We start from the raw sequence: 19,755 nt of genomic DNA on the forward strand, positions 1-19,755 counted from the left end.
TGACAAATATGGTAACTCCTCCTTTCTCCATATTTTCTCTACAGAAATAAGAAGCTAACTTGAATCCTGTAACTTTTAACATATCTATACCAGTGGTCACATGATGTTCAGAGAGGCAGAGAATATCAACTGGTTTGCTCAACTCTAATTCTTCAACACAAAAAAGCAGCTCATTAAGCTTACCCCTTAGTCCTCGGATATTCTGATGCAACAGTGATAACTGATGTTGTGCACTGGCAGAATTGCAACTGGATTAACCTAATTTTCCTGCCAATTTTTGAGTATCTCTAGCTTCAATCAGAGGTTGTCTGCATGAATTGTGTACCTTAAAATCTGCTTTCTGGCTGCCTGTTTTATCAATTTGAATGTAATTTTCAGCCTGTCTCTGAATGTCTTTTGTTTCTGACCTCCCTACCCTTAAAAAACTGCTGATATGTCACTCGCAACCACCACACTAAAGTTTGGCCTTACTTTTTCCGGTGAATGGATATCACCGCTCTCACTGAATGTCGTGTGTGAGACACCATCCACACCCTGTAAAATGTCCTGGAATAGTTGGTATTTACGCTGAAACAGAGTTTTTGAAAATACACATACATGCTCAAAGCGGACTCAATTTGGATTTATTAGCAGTGACATGAGAACATTTGTCTTGCCGCAGTTGGATGGACCTACAATTATTGCACGTATGTTGTCGGAAGGAGTGCCCCATTCTTCTTCTTCTTCCGGTCTTCTTGCGCACCGTCACAGCTCCAGTTGCTTACAACGAAGTCTTGACGCTTCCCCCACCCTGCCATGATACCTACTACGTCAGGTACTGCCGTGCAATGTGTTTTATAGAAAATATTGAACACTTTCCCCTTTCCATGAAACCGTCCATTTCAGGTACTGGCATGCAATGGGAGAATTTAGTTAAAGGACATAACTTTCTGCAGTTGCATGTTTCCACTGAAAATACTGGGGCAATAGCTTCAGTATTTGCAACATAATAAGACGTAATAAATAAAAAAACAAATACATGGTTAAATACTTTTTTATTCAGTAATACACAGGATGCACTACATCAATTTGTTCTTCCTTTATCTTAACTCAAATACAGAATATAGAAAATAAAGCCTTCTGGTATGCACAGAATTCAGCATGTACTTAAACTTGCTGGCATTACATTAGTTTGCGCCGATACGATACTGACCCATTGTTTGAAGTCGTTTACATGCACACTGTTCGTACCTAGCTAGTCAGCATTGTCTCTATACACAGTTTTAACACAAGGCAGCCATCAGTTCAATCTTTGCAACACAATGGATAGCACCATCTGTAGATGGAAAAAGTTTTTGACGGTGGAGTGCTGTAGATAAACGGATGTGTCACCTGATTTCACACAGAGTGCAGAGTCAGTGTAAACTGTTCTAATGGATAGCGTTAGAGCACCACTGTAAATGTCCGGAGGAGGACGACTTGGGTAATATTCGGCGGTCAACTGCTGCTTCAAAAAAAAAAAAAAAAATGGCTCTGAGCACTATGCGGCTTAACTTCTGAGGTCATCAGTCGCCTAGATCTTAAAACTAATTCTAGCTAACCTAGGGACATCACACACATCCATGCCCGAAAAAGGATTCGAACCTGCGACCGCAGCGGTCACTCGGTTCCAGTCTGAAGCGCCTAGAACCGCACGGCCACTCCGGCCGGCTCAACTGCTGCTTGATACACGCTTTTGCACGACAGAGTTCACCCCATTCGGCCTCCGTAAACCGCACTTTAATATGTTTAGCTGCATTCTCGATCTCTATGACAATACGCCACTCTCTGTCTGTGGTTGCTTCTATACTAATATGTAAATGTTTCGAACCACTACCGGTTAAATTGTACACTGAAGAGAAGAGTAGTGGCGCACAGGGCTTAATTGGTATCGTCTCATCCATTACATCCTCACTATTTCCATGCAGTATCACTGGAATATTCTGCGATGGCACGTATGATGGAGGCCAGTACCGACCTGCGCATGCTGATTAGGACCCCCGGTGCAGTTCAGCGAGTCAGGGGCTGGCTGGGTGTCTTCAACCGACAGTAACAGCTGTTTGTCCTGCGCTATCAAGCTGACCACATGTGCGGCAGGATCCCAGGATGCTGCCGCCGGTGCGGGTCCTGACGGGCTGGGACACGTCGCTGTTGCAGACCCCGACAGGCCTGAGGACGTCGCATCCACTTATGAGCGAAGAAGAAAAACCGTTACAAGCGATGATAGAAGCACAAAGACACTCACAAGGCTGCAGACACAGACGTTAAGCAGGGGGTACTTACTCTTCCGCGGCTTCTTCGTATTCCATTGCTGCTGTGGGTGGACGGCGATGGACGATCTCGACTGGCGCTTCATTGTAGGTGACTGCAACTGACGCTGCAGAGCTTCTGGATCCGCCTTATATTCCCGTTGTGATCAGATACTGCGTTTCTATTGGCTACTACCAATTTCAAGCGCCTCTGGTGGTATAATTGTGTTATGGGGGGGGAGGGGACCAATTGGGCTTTCCATTGAGTGGAATCAGGGTTCGAGTCCCGGAAACGGCACCGCCATTTTTAATTTCCCATCAATTCGAAGCGCCTCTGGTGGTTAAATTATGTTAGGGGGTGCAATTGGGCTTCTGCCCAGGAGGACCAGGGTTCAAGTCCCCGAAAGGGCACCATCAATTTTAATTTCACACCAATTCCCAGGTGAGGAGGGGGGAGGGAATGTCCGCACAGCCCTGGGACAAAGAAATTCTCGCCAAAATTCGAAATTCCCGCCAGTAGGGTAGGTTGTGGGGGGGGGGGGGGATATGTGCAGGCTGATAAAAACACGTGACGTCATCTGGGGGTCGGGGTGGGCGTGGTCGGGGGCGGGGATGATTAATTGATCAGTTTAATTAATTTTCATATCAATTTTATATCAAAAGTGGAGTGACGCCGCCATCTCCCTACTACTTGCGTTCTGACACCGAGTGGCGGACTTACGAAGAATCTAGTCACTCGATTTCGGATTCCAAATTTTGTCGGGTAGCTGTAACACTGTAAACATTATGAATTGTTTGTCGTGTAATGTCAAGAAACATGGTGTCCCAAGAGGAATGGTCAATATTCAGGGATGTGACAGGAACGATCAATCGAAGCAAACATGTCTAGTAAACATGGTCGGTAAGAGCTATGAGCACTCCATCTTCGAACTGGAAACAAACCCCTTCTACAGCAAGCTCTTTGATTTCCGTATTTTGGGGGGAGGTGGTGTGGGCCAAAACAACTAAAATTGTCTAATAAACATGGGCTCTGAAATATACTCGTATGCTTTGACAGCTAAGAAAAGTTGTGCAGTAGAAGAAATGTGTTTCACAGTAGCGAAGATGAATAAGTGCTCATAGCCCTTAAGGTATACACTTTAGAGCCCATTTTTACTGGACATTTTTTCTTGTTTTGGTGCATACTGCTACCTCTCAAATAATGGACAGCCTGGAGAGTGGTTTCTTTTCATATTAAGTAACTTTAATTAAGCTTTGCTTTCAAGAATCCACTGTAGGGCGACCTAATACATTAATTTTACCTACGTAACTTGCAACTTGTTTATCAGCCTATAAAGCTGGGCGGATCAGGGCTCTGAGGGTTAGTAGTGAGTGCAGAACTCTATTATTTTATTGCGTAAACAGTTGCTGCAAGGCGCGATCGGATTACATGTTTTTGAAGAATTTGTTTTAGAATGTATCGAGTGCTCTACAGAGTTTGCTTCTCTTCTTAGTAGTCAGTTGCCACCCCCTAGATCTACAGGGTTATTACAAATGATTGAAGCGATTTCACAGCTCTACAATATCTTTATTATTTGAGATATTTTCACAATGCTTTGCACACACATACAAAAACTCAAAAAGTTTTTTTAGGTATTCACAAATGTTCGATATGTGCCCCTTTAGTGATTCGGCAGACATCAAGCCGATAATCGAGTTCCTCCCACACGCGGCGCAGCATGTCCCCATCAATGAGTTCGAAAGCATCGTTGATGCGAGCTCGCAGTTCTGGCACGTTTCTTGGTAGAGGAGGTTTAAACACTGAATCTTTCACATAACCCCACAGAAAGAAATCGCATGGGGTTAAGTCGGGAGAGCGTGGAGGCCATGACATGAATTGCTGATCATGATCTCCACCACGATCGATCCATCGGTTTTCCAATCTCCTGTTTAAGAAATGCCGAACATCATGATGGAAGTGCGGTGGAGCACCATCCTGTTGAAAAATGAAGTCGGCGCTGTCGGTCTCCAGTTGTGGCATGAACCAATTTTCCAGCATGTCCAGATACACGTGTCCTGTAACGTTTTTTTCGCAGAAGAAAAAAGGGCCGTAATCTTTAAACCGTGAGATTGCACAAAACACGTTAACTTTTGGTGAATTGCGAATTTGCTGCACGAATGCGTGAGGATTCTCTACCGCCCAGATTCGCACATTGTGTCTGTTCACTTCACCATTAAGAAAAAATGTTGCTTCATCACTGAAAACAAGTTTCGCACTGAACGCATCCTCTTCCATGAGCTGTTGCAACCGCGCCGAAAATTCAAAGCATTTGACTTTGTCATCGGGTGTCAAGGCTTGTAGCAATTGTAAACGGTAAGGCTTCTGCTTTAGCCTTTTCCGTAAGATTTTCCAAACCGTCGGCTGTGGTACGTTTAGCTCCCTGCTTGCTTTATTCGTCGACTTCCGCGGGCTACGCGTGAAACTTGCCCGCACGCGTTCAACCGTTTCTTCTCTCACTGCAGGCCGACCCGTTGATTTCCCCTTACAGAGGCATCCAGAAGCTTTAAACTGCGCATACCATCGCCGAATGGAGTTAGCAGTTGGTGGATCTTTGTTGAACTTCGTCCTGAAGTGTCGTTGCACTGTTATGACTGACTGATGTGAGTGCATTTCAAGCACGACATACGCTCTCTCGGCTCCTGTCGCCATTTTGTCTCACTGCGCTCTCGAGCGCTCTGGCGGCAGAAAACTGAAGTTCGGCTTCAGCCGAACAAAACTTTATGAGTTTTTCTACGTGTCTGTAGTGTGTCGTGACCATATGTCAATGAATGGAGCTACAGTGAATTTATGAAATCGCTTCAATCATTTGTAATAGCCCTGTATTTTATAGCTGCAACGGAGAAGTTGTTTTTTCAGTGGGTATTCCTGAAGAAGCCTGTAGGTATGGAGACAGTCGAAACCTTGCTATTTCCATTAGCTTTCAGGTGACAGTTCGATCCGCCTGAGCTGCTACTGTAAGGTGGGAAGCACATTGTCGTAGTTAACCACCAATGATGAAAGAACCGTGTACATCCCCCAATGTTGTCTAGAATAAGTCACTGTATCAAATGATGCATTGCGCCATGCTGCTCAATAAATACGGAACCCTAGTAATGGGCATACAGTCGGTGCCTTTCGTTTGTTTTCAGATGACCAGCAGACGACGGCGATAGCGATGCTGTGTCTGGGAACCATCGTCCTCGCCACCAGCATAGCCCTTCTCGTCGCCTCCATCAAGGTAGCAAGTCTCTTTTGATTAGTATTCAGATCATACTAAGCCACAAGCAGAGCATAACTGGAAATAAATTTTCACTCTCCAAAGGAGTGTGCGCTGATACGAAACTTCATGGCATATTAAAACTGTGTGCCGTACCGAGACTCGAACTCAGGACTTTTGCCTTTTGCGGGCAAGTGCTCTACCAGCTGAGCTACACAAGGACGACTTACGACCCGTCCTCATACTTTTACTTCCACCAGTACCTTGTCTCCTACCTTCCCAACGGAAGCTCTCCTGTGAACCTTGCAAGACTAGCACTTCTGGAAGAAAGGATATTGCAGAGACATGGCTTAGCCACACCCTGGGAGATGTTTCCAGGATGAAATTTTCATTCTGCAGCGGAGTGTGCGCTGATATGAGTGTCGCGAAAAAACAGTGACCCGTATATGAAACAGATCTGATGATGGTCATTAAATACCGAAACCGGTAATCTGTTAACAAAAAGTTTGTGACCATATACGTAAATTAAAGGAAACTTCCTGGGATGTTAAAACGCAGGCCGGGGTGGGCGAGCGGTTCTAGGCGCTACAGTCTGGAACCGCGCGACCGCTACGGTCGCGGGTTCGAATCCTGCCTCGGGCATGGATGCGTGTGATGTCCTTAGGTTAGTTAGGTTTAAGTAGTTCTAAGTTCTAGGGGACTGATGATCTCAGAAGTTAACTCCCACAGTGCTCAGAGCCATTTGAATCATTTGATATTATAACTGTGTGCCGGACCGAGACCCGAATTCGGGACCTTTGCCTCTGGCTGGCAAGTGATCTACCAGGAGAGCTTCTGTGAAGTTGGGAAGGTAGGAGACGAGGTATTGTCGGGAAGTATAGCTGCGAGGACGCATTCTGAGTCGCGCTTGGGTAGTTCAGTTGGTAGAGCACTTGCCAGCGAAAGGCAAAGGTCCCGAGTTCGAGTCTCGGTCCACCACGCAGTATTAATCTGCCAGGAAGTTTGAGTACATAACTGCATATGCTTGTACAGTGAATGTTATTTTGAATAATATCCTTCTTGGTAATAGGCCACGCCATTCTGAATCACTAAAAACGTTGCAAAACTACGTTTGGACCGCCTTAAGGGCGACTGGACTATTGTTTAGTAATCCTGAAGTGAACCGCTATAAAGACACTCGTAAAGTATACTTATATGTAATCCTCTTTCAGTGGTTCAATATGACGTGGCGTAATACTGTAATATATCCTGTAAGTGAGGTGAAATTATTTTGGCAAGATAAATTATTAAACTGCTCGCTAACGAGACACATTACAAGAACTGCGGCAGGAGTGTGAATATGACTGACAACTTTTTTTAAATCTGAAATAGGCTTTAAACAAGATTGTCTCCGTACTTCATTCTGCGCGTATTATTGTCACCTTCTGTGTTTGAAGAATTATATACAAGCGGAGACCTCGCTGCTGGATAGCAATAAGTAGTGTGATGTGCGGCTGTGTGAAAATGCAACACGGTGCGGCGAAATATATCGCAGTGGATGGCAAGAAAAATTGTACTTCGGTTTATAACAAGTCGGACTGCTAGTTCTAAACTGAACATAGTAATGATAGACGTAATAGCACGCGGGTGGCTCATAGTCATCGCATCACCGAACTTATGCTTCGTAGTAATTATCACTATCTGAAACAAAGTCCATACATTTAATTAATTCCCTAATTACGGGTCAGATATGTCTAAATCACATTAGTTCACAATATGTGGAAATTGTGATAACTATTGGCTCAAATGGTTCTGAGCACTATGGAACTAAACATTGGAGGTCATCAGTCCCCTAGAACTTAGAACTACTTAAACCTAACTAACCTAAGGACACCACACATATCCATGCCCGAGGCAGAATTCGAACCTGCGACCGTAGCAGTCGCGCGGTTCCGGACTGAAGCGTCTAGAACCGCTCGGCCATCGCGGCCGTCATGATAACTATTCAATCAATTTAAGACTACTACAATAGACATCTTACATGTTGAAAGCAGAAGAGAGAAAGATGAATCCGAAGGGCTCGACTGTATGTTCTTTGTCTTACAACTAAAAAGACGATTGAAAATCTAGCAAAAATACATAAGTGATTCTCTGATAACAGAATCGCAACAAAATTAATTTTTTACATCGCCACCTTAAATAGCTATTAGGAATGTTACAACATATTGGAGAGGCCATTCAAAGTGCCGTTTCAGAGTTTCTTCACATGACATAAAAAATGTATAGAAATTACTTTACTGAAAATACAATTAATGATAATTAACATATTATTTAACAATTATTTTAAATCAAAATTCAATTTTTTAGGTAGTCACACAGCACAGTGTTCTATTATTCAGCGAGTTAGTCAAACAAAGTTGCCGTTTCATGTCAATTTAACAATTTAGGAATAAAGTATTTTTTCCTTAACTGTAAGTTATAAAAGGAATCCATAAATAATGGTTCATAGATATTTTAAAATCCAGTAGTCCCATTGACTGCACTTTGCAGTATAGAATTCTCAAATTACATTTTTGTTGATCACAGACGATCTACAAATTGGTCAATGTTGTTCGTGTCTTTGGTGTGTTACGATCATGCCGCAGTACTTACAAATTGATTTCATTTTCTTGTGGTACGGAGAGTAATGTTCTTGAATATTTTGGGGTAAACGGGGTAGAAAGAAACTGGTTGGGAAACAGACAGTGTCGGTTTCCAAGACACCTTGCCTACACCAATTTTTGGCTTATTTGCGTGGCACAATCAGGACGTTAACGGCAACATGGGTTTATTGAGCTTGTTTGTCGACCTTAACAGTGGAGGTGAGAGGGAGCAAACCACCTTGTTTGAGATGGGCGTCGCTTACAACAGGTTGGTAATTTTTGTTGAACTGATCTGCTGAAGTAGCAAGTTATTACATTTAATCAGTTGGATTACTATCCATCGTCACATTGAAGTGTCAGACCAAAACCCCTTAACAGAATGTGAGATGCTTTCAATAATCATTAGGAAGGGCCTTTATCAGAGACGAGTGCTTTCACTGCCACTCGGTCTGCTAACTACTGGCCACTTGGCCTAAATCATAAATCATCAACACTCTGAAATAAGTCGTTATCGAACAAGGGTCTTTTGACCTTTGGCAGAAGTGGCGAGTACCAAACAGTAACTTGTTTCTTCTATTCACGGAAAAGTCTTTAACTTAGTTCTTTGAGACAGAGACAGGCAGTCTCTCTTCAATGCTATTCCAGTCAATACTGAAAATTTCTGCATAGCATGCAGTTTTCGTATGTCCATCAGAGTCTATCGCCATCTTCTAGTAGTGAAAGTGTTTATTGCTCCTACAGGTGCTGTTTAGGAGCGTTACTGCACTCGGGCTGCTCACAGTACTCGCTGAATCCCCTCTACTACTGCCGGTTCACTACTGCTCTCACTCATGTTCACTCTGCCCCTCTCTGAGCTTTTATTACCTTCTTTATTGATTCTGGGCGCACAAGGCCCTCTGCGATATCAAAAAAATGGCTTTGAGCACTATGGGACTTAACTTCTGAGGTCATCAGTCCCCTAGAACTTAGAACTACTTAAACCTAACTAACCTAAGGACTTCACACACATCCATGCCCGAGGCAGGATTCGAACCTGCGACCGTAGTGGTCGCGCGGTTCCAGACTGTAGCGCCTAGAACCGCTCGGCCACCCCGGCCGGCCCTGCGGTATCTGTCGAGAATATTTTCTTGGAAGCTCTCCTCGTCATTTTTGACTATCATTCTAAATTGTACTCGGAGTTCTTCCATTACGCGCGTTTCAGAGATCCCTAGCGTTCAGTTGACCTCTTCCATCGGCGCAGCTGACAAGGTGTCAGGTTTACTGCTTGCAAACATGCTTGGCCATCCTTGGAGAAGCAACCGGTTTCCAGCTGCTTTGAGAGGCGTTATATGCCCCCGAAATGCTGTTTCCACCTCTCACACACGTAGGCTGTCTTGCATACGAAACCCGGCTCACTTTTTACGTTATGATCTGACACGTAATTAAAATTATTAACATTTTGACGGTCATGAGAATAGGAAGGAAATAATGGCTTTCAATCGCACAGAGCACTGCGGCAATGCAACGCCGAAAGTTGAAAATACACTCATCAAAAAAAGTTTTCATCACCTCGGTTCCGAGAGTTCCGGAACCTGAAAATTGGAATAGAGGTCAACATAAACCTTTCCGTTCTTTTTGTTGTTCATGAAAACCATACAGTGCATGTTGTACCACCATACAGCAGGACCTTCAGAGATGGTGGTCCAGATTGCTGTACACACCGGTACCTCTAATACCCAGTAGCTCCATTGTTGCATGCCTGCATTCGTCGTGGCATACTATCTACAAGTTCATCAAGGCACTGTTGGTCCAGATTGTCCCACTCCTCAACGGCGATTCGGCGTAGATGCCTCAGAGTGGTTGGTGGGTCACATCGTCCATAAAGAGCCTTTTTCAATCTCTCCCAGGAATGTTCGGCAGTGTTCATGTCTGGAGAACATGCTGGCCACTCTAGTCGAGCGATGTCGTTATCCTGAAGGAAGTCATTCAAAAGATGTACACGATGGGGGCGGAAATTGTCGTCCATGAAGACGAATGCCTCGCTAATATGCTGCCGATGTGGTTGCACTATCGTTCGGAGGATGGCATTCACGTATCGTACAGCCGTTACGGCGCCTTCCATGACCACCAGCGGCATACGTCGGCCCCATATAACGCAACCCCAGAACAGCAGGAAACCTGCACCTTGCTCCACTCGCTGGACAGTGAGTCTAAGGCGTTCAGCCTGATCTGGTTGCCTCCAAACACGTCTCCGACGAATGTTTGGTTGAAGGCATATGCGACACTCATCGGTGAAGAGAGTGCATCACGTCAATCCTGAGCGGTCCATTCGGCATGTTGTTGGGCCCATCTGTACCTCGCTGCATGGTGTCGTGGTTGCAAAGATGGACCTCGCCTTGGACGTCGGGATTGAAGCTGCGCATCATGCAGCCTATTGCGGACAGATTGAGTCGTAAAACGACGTCCTGTGGCTGCACGAAAAGCATTATTCAACATGGTGGCGTTGCTCTCAGATTTCCTCCGAGACATAATCCGTAGGTAACTACAGCGGCACGCGAACAGTTTACAAACACAGCCGCTTCGCAAATGCTTCCACCCTTGGACCGAAAGCCAATGAGCAGGCCCTATTGGACGTCAGATAAATCGCTCCGTTTCCGCATTACGATGGCGACTGCACTGTTTTCCCCATCCCCCAACATTCTTGATACATCCTCATATACCAGTCATAGCTAGTGCCCCTGCCACCTGCCGTCTGTGAATGGGTAACGCACGTTGCCGTCGAACGTAGGCAGTGTTCACGTTAATGTCACTGCACCGTGCAGTTCGTGACAAAACTTGCACACAAATGCAACTAAGTTAAGTTAACGTTATATTAGGTACGCAGCTTAGGTAGACAGAGTAAACTGCAGAAATTGACTTCCGGTGAGTAGTAGAGTTTCCTAAAATTATGCACATGCGGAGATGCAGAATAAAATGTTCAAGGTGGAAAATATTGCGATTTTTTGTGTTTCGTTATTTCACGGTTATCTTTCTATAACGAAAGAGGATTAAAAGTTCTCATAGCGTTCGTCACTGCCCGTTTATGTGAGAACTTTTTATGCGCTCGTGCTTGTGTAGCGTGCCAGCTCACAAACTTTTTATACCTAGTGCTGGTCTTGGTCATTGATAAAGAACATAAGATCATTATGCACATATTTTACAAAGGAAAATATCGTGGGGATAGTAGGAACGCCGGGTGATAGACTTGACAGATTCTAAAAAGTGACCTGGTAAAGATAGCGGCCCGCATCTCGTGGTCGTGCGATAGCGTTCTCGCTTCCCACGCCCGGGTTCCCGGGTCGATTCCCGGCGGGATCAGGGATTTTCTCTGCCTCGTGATGGCTGGGTGTTGTGTGCTGTCCTTAGGTTAGTTAGGTTTAAGTAGTTCTAAGTTCTAGGGGACTGATGACCATAGATGTTAAGTCCCATAGTGCTCAGAACCATTTGAACCATTTTTTTTGTAAAGATAGCGTCAGCACACAGCTGTGGGATATATGTTTGTTTCGGAACGCCATGATCGACCTCACTTGAACTCTTCCATTGGGGGAGTTAACTTGGAGTCGGAAAGGTTGTTTATATCAGGTATGAAGTCTCGCATCGTTCTCATTTCTACGGATACTATCAGCAGGTGAAACTACACTACCTATGACCTTCGCATCATTAGGAAAGGTAAGGGAAAATTGTCTGGGCTAATAGCAGATAACAGGGGCGGGGGAACACTGTCACAGCTGGTAAAAGACCTGTGGTTACGAATGTCAGAGGGACACCTTTCTTAGCATAGGGAAAGGAGGAAGAAAACGAGTTTTAAGGTAGGTTGATGATGGTGAGGTCCCATACTCCGAGGAGCGTAGGGGACGATGCGGGAGACCCGCACCGCCGACTGGGCAAGGTCCTAGTGGAGGTGGTTTGCCATTGCCATCCTCCGACCGTAATGGGGATGAATGATGATGATGATGATGATGATGAAGATAGGTTAAGACTGAAAGAAACAATCAGTTTGAGAAAACAGCCAAACAGCTGACAGATTTCAGCATACAGCTCTTAACAGGAAATGTTCATCAGTTACCATGACATTTTTGTCCCCCTAGTTACAACTCATTCAGTACGCAACATCAGTTATCATCATTACACCAGAACCTCCGAGGACTCTGAAGTAAAATTAATGAATCAGCCATTTGGGTTGATTAACTAGATTCATCTAACCCAGTTGACATAATCTGCCTCTGTGAACATCATGTGACCGCTGGCATAGATACCGTAAACATTTCTGGATGTAAGTTAGCTTCTTACTTCTATAAGGCAGGTATGGATAGAGGATGAGTTGCCACTTTTATAAGAAATTACTTGAAATCCGAGAACACTAACATTCATAATTTCCGCCTACAACGGAATCCAAAACCATGTGCAACGTCTACAACAGATCGTTTATAATAGTAAGTATGTACAAAGCGATTGCATGAAATTGTGTAAGAGACAAAAAAACAAAAACTGCGGTTGCTGGTGATATTAATACAGATTTTTCTTAAAATTTCTCCCTGTAAACATGTCTTGCAGTCAGTACAATTGGTACTCAGTCTGATGGCTACAGGAAACTTGACAGCTAGGATAACTAAATGCTGTTAGACAGGCACTGATGATATTTTTACTGCCAACTCCAAGGAACAAAATTACATTTGTGGTTTGAATTCACGATTAACAACGGCCTGTCTGGCCACGATATGCAGCTCCTTGTTCTGTACTGTAAATGCTGAGCAGGTTACAAACTCTACTAAATCCGAGTACAGGATAGTGGTTATTTTAACAAAAATTGAATATTTTATGGAACTGCTCAAGACACGAACTAGAGAGACGTTTACAGTGCCATAACGTGAATGAGAGTACAACACATTCATTAACAAAGTTCTTACCTTATATGAAAAGTTTCCTCCAGAACTGCGTCAGATTAAACAGAAGTCTTCTACATAGCCATTGATTACTCAAGAATAAAGGTATCTCGCAGGATAAAAAAGGAACTCTATATGCCAGCCAAGAATAGCTCCAGTGTTAACAATTTAGCTAATTATAAGGAATACTGCATAACATTAAGGAAAGTAATTCAGATATTTAAGCAAATACGCTATGAGAAGAAGATAGCACCGTGAGACAAAAAACTAAAAACGGTACAAGATATAGTGATAGAGAAGACTTGTAGAACAAGAAAGGAGCAAGAACAGATAGCTTTAATCGTAAATGATACGTCGGCAACAGATGAGTCTAATGTGGTGAAATTCTTTAACAAATATATTACATTTGTTATTGATAGCATAGGATTGTCAGGTTCAGTAAATAATGTCATAGAATACATAAGTTCAGTTATATGACTATGGCACTCACTTCATCAAAAGAAATAAAATTCACAATAAAGTCTTCAAAATCAAAGCAGTCTAGTAGTTATAATGAAATGTCAACGAAGTTAACTGAAGAGTGTGCTTGTGAGTTTGGTGAAATTTTAAGTTATTTGTGCAGCCAGTGTTTGATCATTGGAACATCTCCTGACTATTTTAAATATGATGACATTAAACCATTGTTCCACAAAGGGGACATAGAAATGCCATCAAACTACAGATCAATTTCACTTTCTCCAGCATTCTCGAACATTTTAGAAGCGGTAACGAACAAGCAGCTCTTAATTATCAGACCACGAATAAGATAGGGCCCTAAACAAAATTGGGGCTTCTGAAGGGTTCCGATGTTGCAAAGAATATTCGCACATATAGCAAAAATTGACTTCATTTACTTCATTAAAGAATAAATTACAGATTGTAGGTATTTTTCGTTATTTGCCAAAAGCGTTTGACTGTGTGGACCACAATATCCTTTTAAGTAACTTACAAGGAAACCTCCTCATCGCACCCCCTCAGATTTAGTTAGAAGTTGACACAGTGGATAGGCCTTGAAACACTGAACACAAATCAATCGAGAAAACAGGAAGAAGTTGTGTGGAAATATGAAAAAAATAAGCAAAATACACAAACTGAGTAGTCCAAGCGGAACATATGTATTATCATGGAGTAGACGCTAGCACGAGCGCCGTGGTCCGGTGGTTAGTGTCAGCAGCTGTGGAACGAGAGGGCCGTGGTTCAAGTCTTCCCTCAGGTGAAAGTTTAATTTTTTATTTTCGCAAAGTTATGATATGTCCGTTCGTTCATTGACGTCTCTGTTCACTGAAATAAGTTTAGTGTCTGAGTTTTGTGACCGCACCGCAAAACCGTGCGATTAGTAGAGGAAAGGATGTGCCTCTCCAATGGGAACCGAAAACATTTAATCGCAAGGTCTTACGATTTCTCCACAGGAAAACAAGTCTGATATATTCTATAAGACACTGGTGACGGCATGTGCGTCACATGACGCGAATATGCTGTCGACCCGCCTAACTTGTACAGTTGGCGAATGGGTAAAAAGATTCTTCTACCTTGCCCGATTTAGGTTTTCTTGTGGATGTGATAATCACTCCCAAAAAAGTGATGAAAACATAAGAGTTTGCCGCATAAACTGCAACAAATGAATGCAACAGCTTCACAGTCGCACAGTTTTCCCTGTGCTCTGTCAAAACATATGTTTTTAACGTTTTCAAATTTTTCCGTGTGTAGACCGTCAAATCCTGCATATGTCCAAATCTGAACAGTTCCTGGAATTTCGGAGAGCGAAGTTGATTATGTGTAAGTGCCTGAACTTTCATAATTGTCTGAAAATAAAAATTTTCACTTGAGGGAAGACTTGAACCAAGGACCTCTCGTTCCGCAACTGCTCACGCTAACCACGGGACCGCTGCGCTCCTCAACCCACGTTATAATTGATGTTGCATATTATACACATGGATTACTCAGTTTGTATATTTTGCTTATTTTTTTCATAGTTCCACACAACTTCTTCCTGTTTTCTCGATTGATCTGTGTTCAGTGTTTCAAGGCCTATCCACTGTGCTAACTTTTAACTGAATCTGAAGGGGGTGCGATGGGGAGGTTCCCTTGTTAGAATACTATGTAGGCATAGATAATGCTGTAAAATATTTCGACCCATATCTTGAAAACAGGAGACAAAGGAAGTCAGTACGAGAGTCAGTTAAATTAAGCCGTCAGTCACTTCGGACCATTCCCCTTTATTTGTATACATGAATGTCCTCCCTTCACTTGCATTTCCAGAAGCAGATTTTGGTTTGTGTGCGGATGATACATGCACAGCAGTAAAAAGCAAATCGTGCATAGTTTCCAAAGGGTTGTGCACGACATTTTTAGTAGGAAATTATGGCCTCCTGCGTGGTCACAAGACTTTACAGGAAGGACTAGGCCTTAGGGATTTCAAATATTTCATTCACCGGCTTAATACAGTCACGTAATTTATGAACCAATTTTCGTTACAAATTACATATACTGTCATAAAATTTAGTATAAGGTAAGAAATACACTGTAACAGAGCAATTGCCCCAAGCAACAAGTTACTTTTAAAAATTTTGTAAGCATTTATAACACAAATGACTAACAATTTTAAGAGGAGATTAGCCGAGAACTGCTGGATTACTAATATGCAAGTGCCCTTGGGTAATATGAACACACAATACCCAACAATGCACAGTACAACTTTTAAACTTGCTTTCAAATAACAACGGACATGAACCATCCTTTAACAAAGCCATTGAAATAGAAATTTTAGATTTGATTTAAATAAATAATAACTTACATTGCAGTTTTAAGCCAGCAAGGAATTAATTTAAATTCCTCTACCTTAGAGAAAATACCTGAATATATATCCAAACAAATAATTTACTAAAAACGAACTTAATCTTGATAAAACGGCAATAAGAATGGCTGAAGACCCACCCAAAACAGGTTAATCGCCACATTCCTCAGGAAGCCCTGAAAGCTGACACTCATGAAGTACCTAGGAAATACTGTATATCTGGATGGCTCCCCGCCTTGTCCAACGCAGAATGCCGCAACGTGTGGCGGCAAGAGAGCAGTTTTTTTTCTTTCTTTATTGTGATTTTAAACACCTTATACAAAGGCGGGCTGTCAGCAGCACAATACGCCGCCCTTCAGCCTCGAGTTTGACAAGTAGTACATAAAGGTGGCACAGAGAAGACAGTCAAAACGGTGGGCAAAAAATGTAGACACTAAAAATCGAAAAAACATGGAGCCGTTCACGCTGGACGAGAAACAGCACTAACACTAGGCGACACGGTGCAGAACATGGATGATGGCGACGGCATGTGAACAGAGGTGGCGTGACGGCGAACAACACTACACACAAACGAAGGCACACACACGAAACACTGACGGCGACGATCTCCGGCGCGCGAATGTTCACTGAGCGTGTACGAGTCCGGGGACCTGCCAAGAGTGGTGGTGGAGGAGGAGGAAGAGGGGAATGGGAGAGGGGAGAGCAGAGATGCCATGGGCAGAGGAGAGAGAGGGAGGGAGGAAGGGGGAGGGGAAGCCCGGGGGAAGAGGGGAGGAGCACGGGGGGAAAGGAAAGAGAAGGGAAGGGAGGGAGGGAGGGAGGGAGGGAGGGTGCCTAAAGGAAAGGACACAGGAAGGGGGGGAGGATCAAAGTTGATAGGAGGGGTAGATGGAGGGGAGGAGGACATCATCAGGGAGGGGGAGCTGGCGGAAGCCACCTTGGGAGAGGGTAAGGAGGGTGGAGAGATGGAGACCGGGTGGGACGTGCGAATACAGGCGCGGCAGCGGGTGGGGGTGGGAGAGGATCGGGGAGACGAGCGGGTGAGGAGGATCGAGTTTGCGGGAGGTGTACAGGATCCGTATCCTTTCAAGGAAAAGGAGGAGGTGGGGGAAGGGGATGAGATCGTACAGGACCCGCGTGGGGGAGGGGAGACGGATGCGATAGGCGAGGCGGAGAGCATGACGTTCAAGGATTTGGAGGGATTTATAAAAGGTAGGGGGGGGCGGAGATCCAAGCCAGATGGGCATAACAAAGGATAGGGCGGATGAGGGATTTATAGGTGTGGAGGATGGTGGAGGGGTCCAGACCCCACGTACGGCCGGAGAGGAGCTTGAGGAGACTGAGTCGGGAGCGTGCCTTGGCTTGGATTGTCCGGAAGTCGGGAGTCCAGGAGAGGCGGCGGTCGAGGCTGACGCCAAGGTACTTAAGGGTGGGAGTGAGGGCAATAGGATGGCCATAGATGGTGAGATAGAAATCAAGGAGGCGGAAGGAAGGGGTGGTTTTGCCTACAATGATCGCCTGGGTTTTGGAGGGGCGGCAAGAGAGCAGACACCGCGGCTGTTCTTAAGCACTGGGGCAACACGACAGAGGGTACAGCTTGGCAGACAGTCTCAGGTTGAGTGGGCAACTTCCATGCTTTTCCGTCACCGATGATCCCCTTTGAGAAATCTGAATGACACGTTCCTGCAGTACATAGTAGCTACCTTGAGATATGTACTACTCTAAGTACACTACATGTGACTCCCTATATACTAGCACCAGACACTCCAAGAGATCGAGAATGGTCTTTTCCAAATAGAAAATAACAATCTAAAGCCTCATTATATCCCTAAAACACCTAGAAATCATTCTAAAAATTTTTTTGTACTTGAAGCCTTGAAAGAAAATTACAACTAAAATAGGCTATTCTTATCTTATAATGAATTTGGTGGAGGCATCGAAGCACTTTTGCAATCGGCTCAGCATCTCATAATCAAGTCAACTTGTAAGTAGGCTGTTTATGTTTTTATGTTGGTAACGCCACGTAGTGCTCTGTATGAAAATCGTTGACTGCGATGTGTGCAGTCTGTGGCTGGTTTGACTCATTGTTGGAATATTCGCTTGTGCAGCGTTGGGCAGTTGGATGTGAACAGCGCGTAGCGTTGGGCAGTTGGAGGTGAGCCGCCAGCAGTGGTGGATGTGGAGAGAGAGATGCCAGAGTTCTGAGGGGTCACTATGAGCGGACGATCTGGACGTGTGTCCGTCAGAAAAAGGAAATTTTTTAAATTCGATCTCACATATATATATATATATATATATATATATATATATATATATATATATATATAACTTTTGAACGCTATTAAGGTAAATACACTGTTTGTTCTCTATCAAGATCTTTCATTTGCTAACTATGCCTATGAGTAGTTAGTGCCTTCAGTAGTTAGGATCTTCTATTTGGCTGGCAGTATTGGTGCTCGCTGTATTGCAGTATTTCGAGTAACGAAGATTTTTGTGAGGTGAGTGATTCATGAAAGGGATAGGTTATTGTCAGTCAGGGTTCAAATGGCTCTGAGCACTATGCGACTTAACTTATGAGGTCATCAGTCGCCCAGAACTTAGAACTAATTAAACCTAACTAACCTAAGGACATCACACACATCCATGCCCGAGGCAGGATTCGAACCTGCGACCGCAGCGGTCACGCGGTTCAAGACTGTAGCGCCTAGAATCGCACGGCCACTCCGGCCGGCCGTCACTCAGGGCCATTCTTTTGTAGGGATTATCGAAAGTCAGATTGCGTTGCCCTGAAAGTATTGTGTGTCAGTTTAGTGATGGTCAGAATAAGTAAAGAGAGAACTGTCTGAGTACGTTCAGTTTTGCTCAGCTGTTTGAAAATCAAATAACGTAAGAGTTATTCCAGCACTGTCATTCCTTACATACAAAGGGGAAGTTTCAGACTCTGTGGAGAAACCTTGACACACCGGTATATGCTGAAATAGATTGGTTACTACGTGAGCCACTATATTACATACAATTCCGCCTCTGCAGCAAAAACACAACGTAGAATAATTTTAATTTGAGGCTGATACTTAAGTGAAATGTCCGTAGCTCGTGGTCTTGCGGTAGCATTCTTGCTTCCCGCGCACGGGGTCTCGGGTTCGATCCCCGGCGGGGTTAGGGATTTTCCCTACCTCGAATGACTGGATGTTGCGTCGTCTTCATCATCATTCATCCCCATTACGCTCGGAGGAAGGCAATGGCAAACCACCTCCCTCAGGACCTTGCCCAGTCGGCGATGCTGGTCTCCCGCATCGTCCCCTACGCTCCACGGAGTGTGGGACCTCATCATCATCACTTAAGTGAAATAGTATACCGTGATTAATAACCCAGTAAACATGCAATAACGAATTAGGCCACATTAGTAGGGTTACACAATTTAATGCCGACAATGCAAACCAAAGCCAACCCAAATACGAACATCCATCCCACTAAAACAATTGGGCACAGGCTAGAATTTGCGACATTAATTCATGACCGTGGTTCAGACATGTTCGAGAATTACAATCTGAAGTTCCTTTAAGCACCAAGCTGAATTACCAAAATGTCCCGAGGGAAAAAGACGGCACGAGTAAGAAGAACACAATAACAGCCAGCGCTGCTTAGTGTAGCGGCCTCCTTTCAAGAACACTTGACATCAGTTACAGGCCAATAAAATAATCCAGTAAGATAATTATAGTTCATACACACGGAGTATCAGAGAAAAGTTTCCCGTACACAACTTGAAAGTCTCACAGAAGCAAAATTTATCAGACCTTATCGTCAACTCGCTCTCTTAACCTCGCGTAAGCCACTGCAATCTACCACCACGGAGACGACAATAGCCACGAATCGAACACAGCAGAAAAACATCCGTCC

At 44.1% G+C, this 19,755-nt stretch overlaps 1 protein-coding gene across 3 annotated transcripts in view; it reads left to right on the top strand.

Annotated features, from left to right (window-relative positions):
* Positions 1-19,755, top strand: part of LOC126412451 (uncharacterized) — a 282,369-nt gene that overhangs the window by 149,773 nt on the left and 112,841 nt on the right. For all 3 annotated transcript variants that reach the window (XM_050082057.1, XM_050082058.1, XM_050082059.1), the window contains one exon: positions 5,436-5,524. In XM_050082057.1, coding sequence (XP_049938014.1) covers positions 5,436-5,524 — 89 coding nt within the window. The remainder of the gene's footprint in view (positions 1-5,435; positions 5,525-19,755) is intronic.

This window comes from Schistocerca serialis, chromosome 7 (genome assembly GCF_023864345.2).
Source record: "Schistocerca serialis cubense isolate TAMUIC-IGC-003099 chromosome 7, iqSchSeri2.2, whole genome shotgun sequence".
NCBI classification, from domain to species: Eukaryota; Metazoa; Arthropoda; class Insecta; order Orthoptera; family Acrididae; genus Schistocerca; species Schistocerca serialis.